This window comes from Podarcis bocagei (genome assembly GCF_964188305.1).
Source record: "Podarcis bocagei genome assembly, chromosome: W".
NCBI classification, from domain to species: domain Eukaryota; kingdom Metazoa; phylum Chordata; class Lepidosauria; order Squamata; family Lacertidae; genus Podarcis; species Podarcis bocagei.
The window spans coordinates 25,696,581-25,712,833 of record NC_138131.1 but is presented as its reverse complement, the minus strand read 5'-3'; the positions used below and the strand labels follow the sequence as shown (position 1 = coordinate 25,712,833).

Sequence of the window (16,253 nt, the reverse complement as noted above, 5' to 3'; positions counted from 1 at the left end):
ATGCAAGAGCAGATGTGGCTCTGAGGGACATTTCTACCTTTTCTCTCTTTTCTGACCCTATACTAGGTCATAACACCTTTCACCTTCCTGCGAAAGCATTGGCAAAACATTTTTCTATTCCTTTGGCCCAAGCAAGGGATATAGTTTCCCAATGTGCTTCTTGTTCTAAATCTCAGCTGGCCATTCCTTTTGATGCTGTCAATCCTAGGGGCACGTCTGCATTGGCGTGTTGGCAGATGGATGTCACACACACACCTGTGTTGGCTCCACTCTCCAAGGTTCACCTCACGGTGGACACCCACTCTGGATTCATATGGGCTACGCCCATGAGGGGGGAAACAGCTCGGCATGTCATTCAGCACACTATCCGCTGTTTCTCAGTCATGGGTAAACCTGCGCGTATCAAAACTGATAATGGTCCAGCATATATTTCTAAAACATTTTCGGAATTTTGTATGTTGTGGAATGTGAAATTAACTCATGGCATACCCTTTAACTCCACAGGTCAAGCTATAGTGGAAAGAGCACACCTGACGTTCAAAACACTATTGCTTAAACAGCTTGGCGGCCGAAGCATACCAACGGCAGATATCCCTTCGGCTGTTCACCAAGTTCTTTTTGTACTTAACCATCTTTTATATCCACATAATAGGACCCATACTCCCGCGGAATTGCATTTTAGGAAGGAGGAGGCACTCCCCCGCCCCTTGGTGGTGTACCGACGCTTGCCTGATCCCGCGTGGCATGGACCTGTTCCGCTGATCACGTGGGGACGAGGGTACGCGGCAGTGGACGTCGAGGACAAGCCTTTGTGGGTTCCAGCTCGATGCGTGCGGCCATGGCGAGTCCCTTCAACTACAGAAGTGCCTTCCTAACCATTTGCCTTGCCATCTTTTGCTGCATCATTATACAAGGATGAGAAGCAGACGACACAATCCAGTTGCAGCCACCATATTTCACCTTATCGGCTGGCAAGCAGCTGTCGCCTGAATCCTACTCTGGCTGGCAGTATCCACGGCTCAGCCACTCTCGAACTATAAGAACAACATTGTTGAATAAGACTTTTAGGGGAGAAAATTATCATAAGATATGGAGGAATAATATTTTTGTACAAGATATGATTAAGTTTACCAGTTTATTGCATGCTTCTAAATGTTGGTTATGTATGCACATGCCGCCCTTTGCCAGTCATTCAGGCATAATGCTTCATGGCGTGCCTGTCAATGGATCTTTTCAATTTACTGATATTATATCCCCTAAGCAAACTTTTTGGCCTCCAGTACAATTGACCCTCCATGAGCCTGCCCCCATTTGTTTTCAAATTAAAGAGGGGAAAGAATCATGGGGCATATATCCAAACTGTCAATATACATTGAAATTCATGTTTAATAGCTCTTGTTCTCTTACAGGAACATACAGTGACCAATCTCAGTGCTTTAGAAGCGATACCAGTGCATGGCTAAAAACTAGGAAAGAAACCTACCATGCAAATTGGAGTCTGAATTCTTCTATCCCTGGCTTAGCAAATGCCACAGATGAGCAATTTCATATCAGTTCCTTATTTACTGAAGCCTTTAATTGGTCCCAACAGAGTAGTAATATCAGCTATTTACTCCAAAGAGAGTTATGGTTGCTTTGTGGCGAAAAAGCATACAAAGCCATTCCTCGAAACCTCACAGGCACATGTACATTGGGTCTCGTGGTTCCGTTGTTGTATAAGGTTGATAAGTTACCATCTTCTCTTAGACTACGAAATCGTCGGGAGGTAAATTCACCCATAAATCAATATATCGGTACCCAGGTCTCTCGGGCCTTGCTGCCCTCGGTGGGTGCAGCAATGAACTATAGGGACCTCCATCGGCTAGCAAATTGGACTGAAGGATTATTCAATGATACCATAAAAGCTTTGAAGGAACTCAACCAGGAGGTGTCTGCAATGAGAGAAGTGGTTTTACAGAATCGTTATACTTTGAATGTGATTTTAGCTTCAAAAGGAGGAGTTTGTGCGCTTGTTCATTCTCACTGTTGCATGTTTATTCCTGATAATAATGTCAGCATATCTGCGACAATCGACCATATGGAAACCATGGTAGCCCACAATCCGTTTGCCCCCCCTCCTTCCGTTGATCCATGGGCATGGTTATATTCTTGGCTTCCGGATGGAAGTTGGCTTCGACATTTATTGATTTTAGTGATCATTATAGTAGTTATTTGCATTATTTTGTGTTGCTGTATACAATGTATTCCTTCTTTAATTTCTGTATGTACTGCATGGTTCTCCAGTCCGCGGCCCGCTTCCGGTCTCACAAGAGTCGCCTATCGCGCTCGATATAACCGTATTGGTACTGACATATATGACTCTGATTAAATAAATAAAGAAAGAGGGCATGTGGGAGCCAGGAAGTCATGGAAAAGGCTTGTAGTGCCACCTGGTGCCTTGCTGACCTCGGTGACCAGCACTCTGAGCTTACAATGTATTAGAATGTATTGACCCTATAAGGAGTTAGGTTCCCCCCTCTGGGCACTGTAACCCTATATGGTTTGTGGGTGGGTTAAAGCTTGACCGGATGAGGTAACGTGAGACATTGGAATGCTGCCATGCGGCTGGAGAGAACAAAGGATAATAAAATCGGAGGAGAGAGAGGAAGGAGCTTTTTTGCCCTCCGTCCATGGAGACATTTGCCTTTGTGTGTGTTTTTTCTTTGCCTTGCACCCCAAAATGACGGCTGGTTTCCGTCAACTGGTTCCCACATTTAATATAAACCCGGCCACCTTGCCAAATTCCATCTCCACATTTAAACTCTTTAAAGGATCTTCTATCGTTATTACCAGGTCATCAGCAAAGGCTTTAACTTTATATTCGTTTTGACCTACTGTCACCCCTTTTATTAATTCATTTCGTCTAATTGCACTCAAGAGGACTTCCAGAACCATTATGAATAACAGTGGCGAGAGAGGACAACCCTGTCTTATACCCTTCCATATCTTCACTTCTTCTGTTATTACATTATTCACAATCAATTTAGCTCTTTGCTCTGTATAAATCGCCCTTATTCCATTATAGAAATCGTTCCCCACTTCCATAAATTCTAAATTTTTTAACACAAATTCCCATGATATACAGTGGTGCCTCGCAAGACGAATGCCTCGCAAGACGGAAAACCCGCTAGACGAAAGGGTTTTCCGTTTTGGAGGCGCTTCGCAAAACGAATTTCCCTATGGGCTTCCTTCGCAAGACGAAAGCCCATAGGGAAATCTCCGGGACAGCGGGGAAGCGCAGCGCGTCTTCCCCACTGTCCTCGGACCTCCTCCGAAGGCTGGCGGTGGTGTGGAGACCTCCTCCCGCCGCCAGCCTTTGGAAGGCTGCTCTGAAGCCTGGCGGTGGGGTGGAGAAACCTCCTCCCGCCGCCAGGCTTCGGAAGGATGCTCCGAAGCCTGGCGGCGGGAGGAGGTCTCTCCGCCCCACCGCCAGCCTTCAGAAGGCTGCTCCGAAGCCTGGCGGCGGGAGGAGGTCTCTCCGCCCCACCGCCAGCCTTCGGAAGGCTGCTCTGAAGCCTGGCGGTGGGGCGGAGAGACCTCCTCCCGCCGCCAGGCTTCGGAAGGCTCTCCGAAGGCTGGCGGTGGGGCGGAGAGACCTTCTCCCCGCGCCAGCCTTCGGGTGGCTGTCCTGAAGACTTGCGGTGGGAGGAGGGTTTTCCTTCCCACCGCCAACATTCAGAATGCTGTTCTGAATGTTGGCGGTGGGGAGGAAAAACCCTCCTCCCACCGCAAGCCCCGGGAACAGAGGAGAAGCGCTGCGCCCCTTCCCCTCTGTTCCCGTATCTGTCCTGAAGGCTTGCGGTGGGGAGAAAAGCCCTTCTCCGCACCGCCAGCCTTGAAAGCGGTTTCCATAGGAACGCATTAATTGATTTTCAATGCATTCCTATGGGAAACGGTGCTTCGCAAGACGAAAAACTCGCAAGAAGAAAAAACTTGCGGAATGAATTAATTTCGTCTTGCGAGGCACCACTGTATTATCAAATGCCTTCTCCGCATCTACAAACATTAGTATAGCTTGTTTCTCATTCCTAGCAGACAGATATTACAAAACATTTATTATATTTCTCACATTATGTTTCATCTGCCTGCCTGGAAGAAACCCTGCTTGATCATCGTGAATAAATTCTCTCAATACCTTTTTTAATCTTTTTGCTAATATTCCAGCAAAAATCTTATAGTCTGTGTTTAACAATGAGATCGTGTGTTAAATCAGAATCTTGCTTGGGAATAAGTATGATGAAGGCTTCTTTCCAAGTTTCCAGAATATCTTTTTCCTTCAAAATATTATTCATAACTTCTTTCAGTGGTACCGTCAGGGTGTGCCTCAATTCTTTGTAATAACTGGCTGTAAATCCATCTGGTCCTGGAGCCTTTCCTTTTTTCAATTCTTTTATGACCTCTATTATTTCCTCATTCTCAATTGGGGCATTCAGTCTGTCTTTCTTTTCTGTCGGGATCTTTTGCACCTTTTTTTCTTTTAAATATCTTTCTATTCTCTTCAAATTGTTCTTTTCTCTGTTGCTGTACAAATGATTATAAAAGTCCAAGAATCCTTTTCTAATGCCTTTCGGGTTCTCAATCTCTTCTCCATCCACAATAATTTTGTTGATTATGTTTTGTTCCTTTCTTTTCTTAATTTGCCACGCGAGCCATTTACCTGACTTATTGGCATTGTCCATAAAATATTCCATCAACTTCTTTTGCGCCTCTTGTATGATTTTTTGATCACCCAAGAGGTAATCGTTAATTCTCCATCTAAATGATCTTTCTTCATAACCTTTAATTTCCAATTTTATTGGACTGTGGTCTGAAATTACTCTTGGCTGAATTTCAATTTGCCGAATTCTTGGAGTTAGTTCATTCGAGACCCAAATTTGATCTATTCTTGACATTGACTGATTTGGTTCCGAATAAAATGTAAACTGTTTCTCCAGTGGATGTCTAAGTCTCCAAACATCAATTAGATTACAGTTTTTCGTCATTGAAAAGAAAGTCTTGGGTAGTTTTCCTTCTTTGCTAACCTGAAATTGTTCTTAACCTGAACTTTAGCTAATGGGGCCTCCTGCTACCATTGAGCCGCCAGAGCACGATTTCTGTTCTCATCCTGAAGCAAAGTTCTTAACCTGAAGCACGATTTCTGGGTTAGCGGAGTGTATAACCTGAAGTCTATGTAAAACGAGGTACCACTGTATATATTTAAAAATTGCATCCAATTTTGACAGTGTTATTACAAACCACTTCATTCAGCCCTGCAACATCTTGCGAAGCAGCGATATACTAATATGCATCTGTTATTATGTGACATTGGTCAAGGCTTTCTGGGAAATAATATATGATGAGTTTAAAGAAAATGTTTGAAAATACATTTGTCAAAAAAGCCAGAAGCCTTCTCACTAGGTATAAGACTTCTTATGTCTGCAACGACGGCAGCAAGAATGCAACTAGCCCAATGGGGCTTAAATTGGATTGTTATGAATGAAAAAAATTAGTAAAAAAATATTTCAAAAGAGAATGCTACTTGCCCAATTAATGGGGCTTAGATCAGGTTATTCATGAAAGAAATGATAAAAAAATATTTAAAAGAAGAGAGAATGCTACTAGCCCAATTAATGTGGCTTATATTTGATTGTTATTAATGAAAAAATTAATAAAAAATAATTTAAAAAGAGAATGCCACTAGCCCAATTAATGGGGCTCATATGGGATTGTTATTAATGAAAAAATTAATGAAAAAATAATTTACAAAGAGAATGCCACTTGCCCAATTAATAGGGCTTAAATCAGATTGCTATGAATGAAAATAATAAATTCTTTAAAAGAAGAAGAGAGAACGCTACTAACCCAATTAATGGGGCTTCTAATGGATTGTGATTAATGAAAAATTAATAAAACATTATTTAACAGAAGAAGAGAGAACGCTACTAGCCCAATTAATGGGGCTTATATTGGATTGTTATCATTATCATTATTTTTCCAGGCCTTCCCATCTAGAGCCCAGAAACTCTGTAACAGTTACCTTCTCAAAGTGATGAATCGCCAGCCAGATTTCCCCTTGCACATTGAACACACAGCCGAGGTTACTCCATGCCACAGCAAAGTTGGGTTGGGTCTCGATGGCTTTCAGGTAGCAGGCCTTGGGAGGGTCGAGAGGTAGGTAGGTACAGGGGGAAGGGGGTATTTGCACAAAAGAAAAGCAAGAGAAAAGTCCCAGTTAGCAGAGGCTTGACAACCATATGTCAGGAGTGCTCTGATGGTGTTTCCTGCTTGGCAGAGGGTTGGACTCGATGGCCCTTGTGGTCTATTCCAGCTGTATGATTCTATGATTCTACTTTAAATTTAACCATGACAGGTGGGTTTTTTTAAAAAAATTAATCCTGCTAATGTATTAACCTGTGTGCACTGCTTTTGTCAATATGCAATAAACGTTTCCCATTCTTTTTTATATTAAAACTGGAGGCATTTTTTCAGCTGCAATGGGCCTCCGGTGTCCTGTTAGTACCATTAGTTGGTACCATTTCTCGTACAGTTGATATTCCTTGCATAGATAGATTAGATAGATGATAGATAGTTAGATTAGATTAGATTAGATTAGATTAGATTAGATTAGATTAGATTAGATTAGATTAGATAGATAGATTAGGTAGGTAGATTAGATAGATACATATATAAGAAAGGTTGGTAGATGGATAGATAGATTAGTTAGATTGATTGATTGAGTAGGTAGATAGATTCAGGCATGGCCAAACCTGGCCCTCCAGCTGTTTTGGGACTACAACTCACATTGTCCCTGACCACTGGTCCTGTTAGGTAGGGATGATGGGGGTTGGAGGGCCAAGTTGGGCCACACCTGGATTAGATGGTAGGTAGGTAGATAGATTTGATAGATAGGGTAGGTAGATAGATAGATAGATAGATAGATAGATAGATAAGATAGGTAGGCAAGTAGATAGATAATAAGATAAAGTCGGTAGATCGATAAGGTAGGAAGGTAGGTAGGAGGCAGCCTAGGTCAAAGTTGACCCACTTATTTAAAAGTAACCATGCTGTTATACAGTGGTACCTCTGGATGCGAACGGGATCCGTTCCGGGGCCCTGTTCGCATCCTGAAGCGAACATGCTCGGGTCACAATTTGCTGCTTCCGTAGATGCGTGTGGCATCATTTTGAGTGTCTGCACGTGCGCAAGCTGCAGAACCCGGAAGTAATGTGCTCTGTTACTTCTAGGTCGCCACGGAGCACAACCCGAAAATGCTTAACCCGCAGCTACTTCAACCTGAGGTATGACTGTATTAGTAACAAAAATCTATTATCTTAAATATTTTCAGGCGGTGACCCTGGACCCCAACTTCCTGGATGCTTACATTAATCTGGGGAACGTCTTGAAGGAGGCGCGTATATTTGACAGGTAAGCAAATAGGCATAGAGCTTATATTCTCTTTTTTATATAAATGTTTTTTATTGGTTTTGCGTATAATCACATTACGTCTTATATTCTCAGTTTAGTGGTTGCACCCATACCCAACCTAACTCCCATTGTTGCCTAGAGGGTTGATTTTATTTAAAGCAAATTGATTTAAATCCCAAATCCATAAGACTTGATTTAAATCCCCCTTTTACCGGAAGGTTCAGCCTTGCTGGCATCCTCTTAATATTGACAATCGGAGGCAGGTTTCCTTTTTGGAATCCTAACTTCAGAGTCTTTTCTACAGTTATATCAAAATGATTTGGTTCTGCTATATACAGCCCGATTGTGACGAAATGATGGTGAGTCTTAATAAGTGAACACTTTTTATTTGAACAACTTTTCTGCTGTACTTGATTGGAAGGAGAAAAGAAACATTTCCTTCATAACAATTTAAGCAATTTATTTCACTAAAACAGTAAAATGGTAGCATATGTATCCATGTTGCTTAACTGATGTGCTGAAACATTTTTTCCCCAAGAAAAACTTGGACTGAGTTTTCGCACACATGAAAAACTTAAAACAAATAATTCTTCCCCGAATTATTTATTTATTTATTTATTTCTACCCCGCTCTCACTGGCCAGGGCCGGGCTCAGGGCGGCTAACACCAAATATAAATTACAATAAAATAGAATAGAAAAAAACCCCAGTTAATTAAAATACAGCTTAAAATGCAGCCTCATCAAGACTACAAAGGGAGGAAACATCAGCTATTCACCCAAGCCAGCTATCCATGCTGGTGCTACATGGGCCAGCAAAAAAGCCACGGGAAAATTTATATACCAAATCCCATATAGGGTGTCAGAGTGAGTCTAAGCATAGAGCGAGTTAAAATAATCAAGCCTGGAGGTGACCATCGCATGGATCACTGGCCAGATCAGGGCGAGAAAGGTAAGGAACCAATTCCTTAATACGGCGGAGGTGGAAAAATGCCACCTTTGCTGTGGCTGCAACCTGTGCCTCCATGGAAAGAGAGGCATCGAAGGTTACACCCAAGCTCTTGACAGAAGGCTCTGGCACTAATTGCGCCCCCACAAGAGATGGGAGTTGGCCCCCCAACCCCATGTTGTCCTGACCCAGCCAGAGGACCTCTGTCTTCGAAGGATTTAACTTCAACTGGCTCCCACGCAGCCACCCAGCCACGGCTTCCAAGCATCTGGTCAGTGTGTCTGGGGCCGAGTCCATTGACAGATAAAGTTGGGTGTCATCAGCATATTGACGACAACTCAGCCCTAAACTCCGGACAATCTGGGCAAGGGGGCGCATAAAGATATTGAAAAGCATCTGGGAAAGGATTGTGCCCTGCGGCACTCCACACAACAAGGAGTGCCGCAGCGACAACTCCCTCCCTAGCGCCACCCTCTGTCCCCGACCTGAGATAAAGGAGCACAGCCATTGTCTGACTGTGCCCTGAATCCCCACGTTGGCAAGGCGGTGGTCCAAAAGTTTGTGATCGACCATGTCGAAGGCCGCTAACAAATCTAAAAGAATCAGCAGTCCCGGCCCGCCTCGATCCTCTTAATCGTCCTCCCAAAGCATTTTATTTTTTAAAAAACAGATTTTTATCCACCCTGGTGACAATGAAACTGAACCAGTCCTTGATCTCATTTCAGAGCCGTTGCAGCCTACCTACGGGCCCTGAGCCTGAGTCCCAACCACGCTGTTGTCCACGGCAACCTGGCATGTGTGTATTACGAACAGGGGCTGATCGATCTGGCAATCGATACCTACAAGAGGGCCATTGAGCTCCAGCCCCACTTCCCTGACGCCTACTGCAACCTGGCCAACGCGCTGAAAGAGAAAGGCAGCGTAAGAAACTGGTCCCTTTTGCCTTGGGGTGGGGGGAACATCTCTATAAAAGATGTTTTATAGATGGTACTTAACACCTGCCAAAATAGCTAAAATGTATAAAACAAAAAAAACTGTGCTGGAGGTGCAGTAAAGAAGAAGGGACACTTATACATTTCTGGTGGGCCTGTGAAAAAAAAATACAGAAACTTTCCTATTAGGCAGTGGTGTCCAAACTTTTTTCAAAGAGGGCCAGATTTGATGAAGTGAAGGGCCATAAGGGCCGACCAAAGTTGTTTACTTTTTTAAGGATTGAAGTTGTTGAGCTCTTTTCTTAGGGTTTAAATTGTTGAACTTTTTTTAGGATTGAAGTTGTTTAGCTTTTTCTTAGGCTTTTACCCCATGCTGAATTGGCCAGATTAACAGAGACAATTAGGGCACAACCCAGACAAGAATTCCAAAAGGAATGGGGAAAATGCAGAGAATACTTTACCAAACAGTGCCCCAAAATATACACTTGGACTTGTTTCAATTAATTTCTACAGGAGACTTTGTGGTTTAAGTCATAATTAGGAAAAATTGTAATAATCCCATACAAAAGAAATAGTATACAAGAGGTAAATAAGGCGGCCATTTAACAGAATAAAGTCTTTTATTTTTATGTTATGTTTTCTTTGTGTAAGGGGATAGGAGTTTAATTTTGATAATTAGTCAATGGTGGTGGGTCTGTTTGTATGTATGAGTTGTTGTGGACTATGCTATAAATAAAATAAAAATTAAAAAAAGAAAATGAAACCGGTCCCTTTTGCTTTCTGTATGTCAGAGGGTTTGCTGAAAAAAGCCTTCCGGATGATGGTGACCTCGAAATTGGGCTCTTTGGGGGGGGGATTTGGGGTACAGAACCTAGAAGAAGTCCTCTTTTATTTTTTCCTTTGTCATATCGTCACATACAACTTTGCTCATACCAAGCGTCGACTCCCCTCCCCCCTCCCCCGCTCCCACTCCCTGGCTTTCTTAAGCAGTCACGATCCTCTTAGCATTTCTATATCACCCTTTAAAAATTGTCCAGTAGCACCTGATGATGATAATAATAATAATAATAATAATAATAATAATAATAATAATAATAATAATAATAATAATAAAATTTATACCCCGCCTATCTGGCTGGGTTTCCCCAGCCACTCTTGGCGACAAAATATTAAAATACAATAGTCCGTCAAACATTAAAAGCTTCCCTAAACAGGGCTTGCTAAACTTGGCTTCTTCTTGGTATAATTTTTTGTATGCAGGTCCACTTCTTCAGATACAAAAGCTTCTACCAAGACCAAACTGAGTTGGTCTGCAATGTGCTACTGGACAATTTATATATTTTTTATATATTTCAACTGCGTTAGACCACCACAGCTGCCTACCTGAACATATATCGCCCTATTTACCTTCTTACTCTACTTAAAACAATTTACTTTAGCATTTGTAAATCACTTTCAAAAATTAGCCTCTGGTTTTTTTAATAACAGTATATTTAAAGATCTTTTTCAATTCTTTGTAAATCATATCCCAGTAGACTTTGACTTTAGTGCACATCCACCACCTATGGACGAAATTCCCTTCCTTCTCCTTGCATTTCTAGCGTGCCTTATTGAGGCATCAGGCATAAGCCTGCATTTTATTAATGTTTGATCAGGGCTTGTATATTAAAGAGAGGGCTTAGATTTTCAAAAGTTTCATGCCAGGCACAAGACCTGCTGCTTAGAGAACCTTGACAGTGTTTTCCTCTTAGACAAGGAGCCCCTTTTTGATTGATAGCAGAAAACAATTCTCAAAGTCGTAAAAGCTGAAATTACAGACTGAGTAAGGACACTGACCCTACATGTTACAGAAGATAACAAAGGCAGAGATAAATATAATTAGGAATGAGTAAACAGTAAAATAATGCCAATGTGCCTCCCAGTAAAATGAGCCAGATCTTCTTTCCAAGGTTAAAGGCCAAATGGAGAAGCATCTAGCTGGCAGAAATTTTGGGAAGTCTTTTAAAGCTGTTTCTTTCTTAAACTGAGAGAGTTTAAGGGCAATAAATGTTGGGAAGAGATAATGGGAAAAGCAGCTGGCTGAAGCAGCTGGCTAAAGGGGGGAATGTAAACTAAAGAGGTTTCTTCTGAAACTGTTTTAAACTGAGTTCCTTTTTTTACAAAGGCCTTATTCTTTTTAAGAGGCTACCTGTGTTGTGTATTAAGTGTATTGGCATAGATGTAATTATGCAAAGGATTTAAGAAATGCTAGATTTCATATAGTTGTAAAGAGTTGTATTTTATCCTGGAATTAAGTCAGCCACCAGCCCAGCCCTCTTGCTAGACAGGAAGACGCCATCCAAGCTGTCCTGATATATTGGCTGTCAGACATTTGTTTGGAAACCTTCAAATGAAGGAGATCTTTCAATGTTGATGTGAAACTCAAGATCCTTGACATATGTTTAAGATAAAAATTTAAGATTAACCATTTGTTTTAGAAGGCAATAGGGCAAGGAGGGCAAGAGGTGAGCTGGTAATTAAGATTCCTTGTTGAGACACATGTAAGATATATTACTACTTATTTGTCATTTATAGATGTAACAATATATAGCTCTTTGTGTTCCATATAAGGACAGGAGGATATGGGTGTATCTTTTTGTGATTGGTTCTAGCAATCAGCCAATAGGAAATCCAACCAGGCTGATTGGACAGAGGCAGCCACAGGAGGAGCAAAGGGGGCTGGATTAAGGGAATATAAGTGCTGGCCATAATGGCAGGAGGCCAGGCCAGAGCTTGGTAACCATATACCACTGTGCCTCTCATTTATTTGTCTGACAAATAAATAATTATTTTAATTTCTCTATTGCTGCGTTGAATATTTCATTCCAGCTAAGCGTTAACCACAAGCAGGGTGCTACATTATCTTGAGTTATATATATTTTAGCAAGTTTAGTCGGCGTCAAATACCACCTATACGTCACCTTCATTAAATTTTTAATTAGTGCTGTACATTCAATAAATTGTTTTTGCCCATAATCTTTCCCACTTATCTAATTCAATGTTATGACCAAAATCTTGAGCCCATTTAATCATAACCGACTTAACTTCTTCATCCTTTGTATGCCATTCTTATACGTTTTTGGCAATGATTTTCTTTTACTATCTAGCAACTCTGTCTCTTAATTTTGATTTAGTATGACCAAAACCATTTCCCTTACTGTCTTCCTTAAATACATCTTGCATAAGACGGTAAGTGTGCGGGAAAGAGAGTTTGAATCGGATTAGTCTGCTCTTGTATTTATGTTCCCCTAAACCAAGCATGTCCAAAGTCCACTTTGGGGGCCTTCCACCCATCTCTCCTAGATCTCAAAATGCATTGGTTTTGTCATATTTCCTGCTATCCTGCCAAAGAATTTAAATTTTCCCAATGTTCTTTTAGACCAGGCATGTCCAAAGTCCAGTTCAGGGGCCTAATCTGGCCCTCTGGTCGATTTAATCCGGCCCTCGTGGCGGTTTATTTACTAGGGCAAAACTTCCCCCCAAAAAGCTCAAGAACTTTAATCCTAAAAAAAGGTCAGCACCTCTGGGGTCAAATCCTTAAAAAAGGCTCAACAATTGTGGGGTTTTACTGTTAATATGCTTCTTCTTAATTGCATTTCACTATTAATATACTTCTTAATTGTATTTCAGTTCAACAATGACTTTGATAAAATACATCTTTTGTGACGTGCAGAAGGCTTGAGTTACCTATGAGGTGCAACAGTTACCATATAGCATATATTCAATATAAAAAACAGCAACAATTGGTTGTTGACAAAGGACAGCTGGCATATATATATAAAAGATATTAACTGATATGCATGCCATTCCAGATATAGCTATATAATCTCTACTGTTGGTAAGAGAAGAACTTTGGAGCAGGCATTTTCAAAAAAAGAGTTTTTTATGAACCGCTCTAATACCAAGTTACCGTCAGGAGCTGAGGGGCCGTATCAAACCTCAATCCAGCCATCACATCACAGAGCAGCCTTTTGGGCTCCTGTGAAAGACATACTAATATTCGTGTAAAAACTCTGTTTTGTGTTTCGAAGGTTGCCGAAGCCGAGGAATGCTACAATACAGCTCTCCGTTTATGTCCGACTCACGCGGATTCTCTTAATAACCTGGCGAACATCAAGCGAGAACAAGGGAATATCGAGGAGGCTGTCCGCCTCTACCGGAAAGCTCTTGAGGTACGTGCGTGGAGAATTACAACAATTAAATTGAGATATAAGGGTTAGGCATGCGTACCCTGGACTCCTAGTCTGGGTCTTTTTAAAAATCGCCGATCAAATTTTTCTTGATCAATAACGGAAATAATGGTGAAGAAGTGAAAGTGAAGTAGCATTTTGAGGCTCGACAAAGCATGGTCCGATAAGTCCCTTTTGGAAGGAAGAGGGTCTGTCCCCCTTTTTATATTCCTAGGCCTCCTGGAATGACCAAAAATCTGCTTTTTCATCAGAAGAACAATGCAAGGTGTTAAGGAACGGTACAGAAATTGAAATAAAAGCTGGGCACATGCTGTTCTCTGTGTCGGCTGAGCTTGATCCCCTGACAGTCTTATTTTCTAACAGTATTTCCTATGCGTACGAAAAAGGCAGTTCATAGGCCCATTATTATTATTATTATTATTATTATTATTATTATTATTATTATTATTATTATTATTATCATTACCACAAATCATTCCAAACGGTGATTTATTTTGCAGCCAGCCCCTGCCACATTTGAGCATCAAAGAGGGGCTCTTTAAAATATGGCATTGGTCATTTGACAGTCTGATCTCCCAACAGTATTTCCTATGCATGCTAAAAAGGCAGTCCATAGGTTCCTCCTCCTCCTTAATTTTTGCAAGTCAATCCAAATGAGGATTTATTTCACGCCCACAACCTTTGAGCCTCAAAGAGCAGCCTCCGTCTCTTTAGAATGCTTCTCAGGGAAACTAAGAGTGAGCTTCTTCCCCGCAGGTCTTCCCGGAGTTTGCAGCTGCACATTCAAATTTAGCCAGTGTTTTGCAACAGCAGGGGAAGCTCCAGGAGGCCCTCATGCACTACAAGGAGGCCATCAGGTGAGCTTCCAAAGCCATGGGGAAAATAGATTGAAAGAGCTCCTCCTTACTGTATTTTAATCTTTTGCTGGAAGCCGCCCAGAGTGGCTGGGTATAAATAATAAATTATTGTTGCTGTTGTTAATAATTATTATTACTCCTCATGCGCTGGTCTGGTGCCTGTGGGAAAGCTCTCCTCTTGTGGATAAAGCACTTTCTCTTTTTCTTTTAGGTTTTTTTATTTTTTATTTTTATTTTTATTTTATTTTTTGTCCCTTGAAGGACAGCCAAATTTAAATAACAATTCGACACACAGCTGCGAGGCATTTGCGAGCTTTTTTGCGGAGAAGGTCCTGTTGCTCCGCCATGACCTCCCTGCCAATTTGGATACAATAAAGGAACTGGAGGCCCCTCGACTGTCCTCGGGTCCAGTATTGGACCACTTTGACCGGATATCCCCAGCCGATGTGGACAGACTCCTCCGAGCTGGAAAGCCCACCACCTGTCCTCTTGACCCGTGCCCGTCCTGGCTGATTAGAGCGTGCCCAGACGAGGTGCGGGCCCCCCTGGGGGATATCATCAATTTGTCCCTTGGCACTGGGATATTCCCAGGGGAACTGAAGGAGGCAGTGGTGTGTCTGCTCTTAAAGAAAACATCATTAGATCCTTTAGATCTATCCAATTACCGCCCGGTTTCGAATCTTCCATTCCTGGGTAAGGTGATTGAGAGAGCGGTTGCTGAACAGCTTGGTAGGTTTCTGGATGAAACATCTGCTCTCGATCCATTCCAGTCCGGCTTCCGCGCTGGTCATGGGACCGAGACGGCTCTGGTCGCCCTAACAGATGATCTCCGCAGGCAGCTGGATCGAGGCGGGTCGGGGCTGCTGATTCTTCTAGACCTGTCAGCAGCCTTCGACATGGTCGATCACGAACTTCTGGACCACCGCCTTGCCGACGTGGGGATCCAGGGCACAGTCCTTCAATGGCTGCGCTCGTTTCTCTCCGGTCGGGGACAGAGGGTGGCGCTTGGGGGGGGAATTGTCATCGCGCCACTCCTTGGTGTGTGGAGTGCCTCAGAGTGCGATACTCTCCCCGATGCTTTTTAACATCTTTATGCGCCCCCTCGCCCAGCTTGTCCGGAGTTTTTGGCTGGGTTGCCATCAGTATGCCGATGACACCCAACTCTATCTGTTGATGGATGGCCATCCTTACTCGGCCCCAGATACACTGACCAGATGTCTGGAAGCTGTGGCTGGATGGTTACGTGGGAGCCGGTTGAAGTTAAATCCTTCGAAGACAGAGGTCCTCTGGCTGGGACGGAGCGATATGGGATTGAGGGGGCAACTCCCATCTCTTGCATGGGTGCAATTAGTGCCAGCTTGATGGTTGCCATTAATTTGATTTTAATTTGATTTAATTAATTTTATAATGAATGTTTTAAAATGTTGGACTATTTTGATTGTTGTTAGCCGCCCTGAGCCCGGCTTCGGCTGGGGAGGGCAGGATATAAATAATTTTATTATTATTATTATTATTATTATTATTATTATTATTATTATTATTATTATTATTATTATTCAGTTTTTTTATTTTATCATTTTATTTCCATACACTCCAAACATTTTCAATATATACAATACTGGGATTATACAAACCCCTTGGACTCTCCCCCACCCCCCACCCCCCGTTTCCATATTTTGCCATATTTTCTTGCATGTAATTACAATGATTCGTTCTATTCCATTTCCTTATTTGCTACTTTGGCTTCATCAATGTTATATCAATCCTGCCTGTGGAAAACCATCTAATTCGATTTTAATTTGATCCCGATTTGTTTTTAGGAGGTAATTTAATTATTGTTTGATT

The 16,253-nt window shown here is 42.1% G+C and overlaps 1 protein-coding gene and 1 long non-coding RNA gene across 2 annotated transcripts in view; one reads left to right on the top strand and one right to left on the bottom strand.

The window, feature by feature from the left end:
- The window catches only part of LOC308578059 (uncharacterized protein), a gene marked incomplete at both ends in the record, with an annotated part of 83,370 nt that extends 77,177 nt beyond the window's left edge, over positions 1 to 6,193 (bottom strand). The window contains one exon of the mRNA XM_081178342.1: positions 6,056 to 6,193. Coding sequence (XP_081034468.1) covers positions 6,056 to 6,193 — 138 coding nt within the window. The remainder of the gene's footprint in view (positions 1 to 6,055) is intronic.
- A 1,168-nt stretch (positions 6,194 to 7,361) lies between these two features.
- LOC308577920 lies at positions 7,362 to 14,401 on the top strand. Its single transcript, XR_014003775.1, has 4 exons — positions 7,362 to 7,443; positions 9,116 to 9,311; positions 13,393 to 13,533; positions 14,308 to 14,401. It is a non-coding gene; the product is annotated as an uncharacterized lncRNA (long non-coding RNA).
- The last annotated feature ends 1,852 nt before the right edge of the window (positions 14,402 to 16,253 follow it).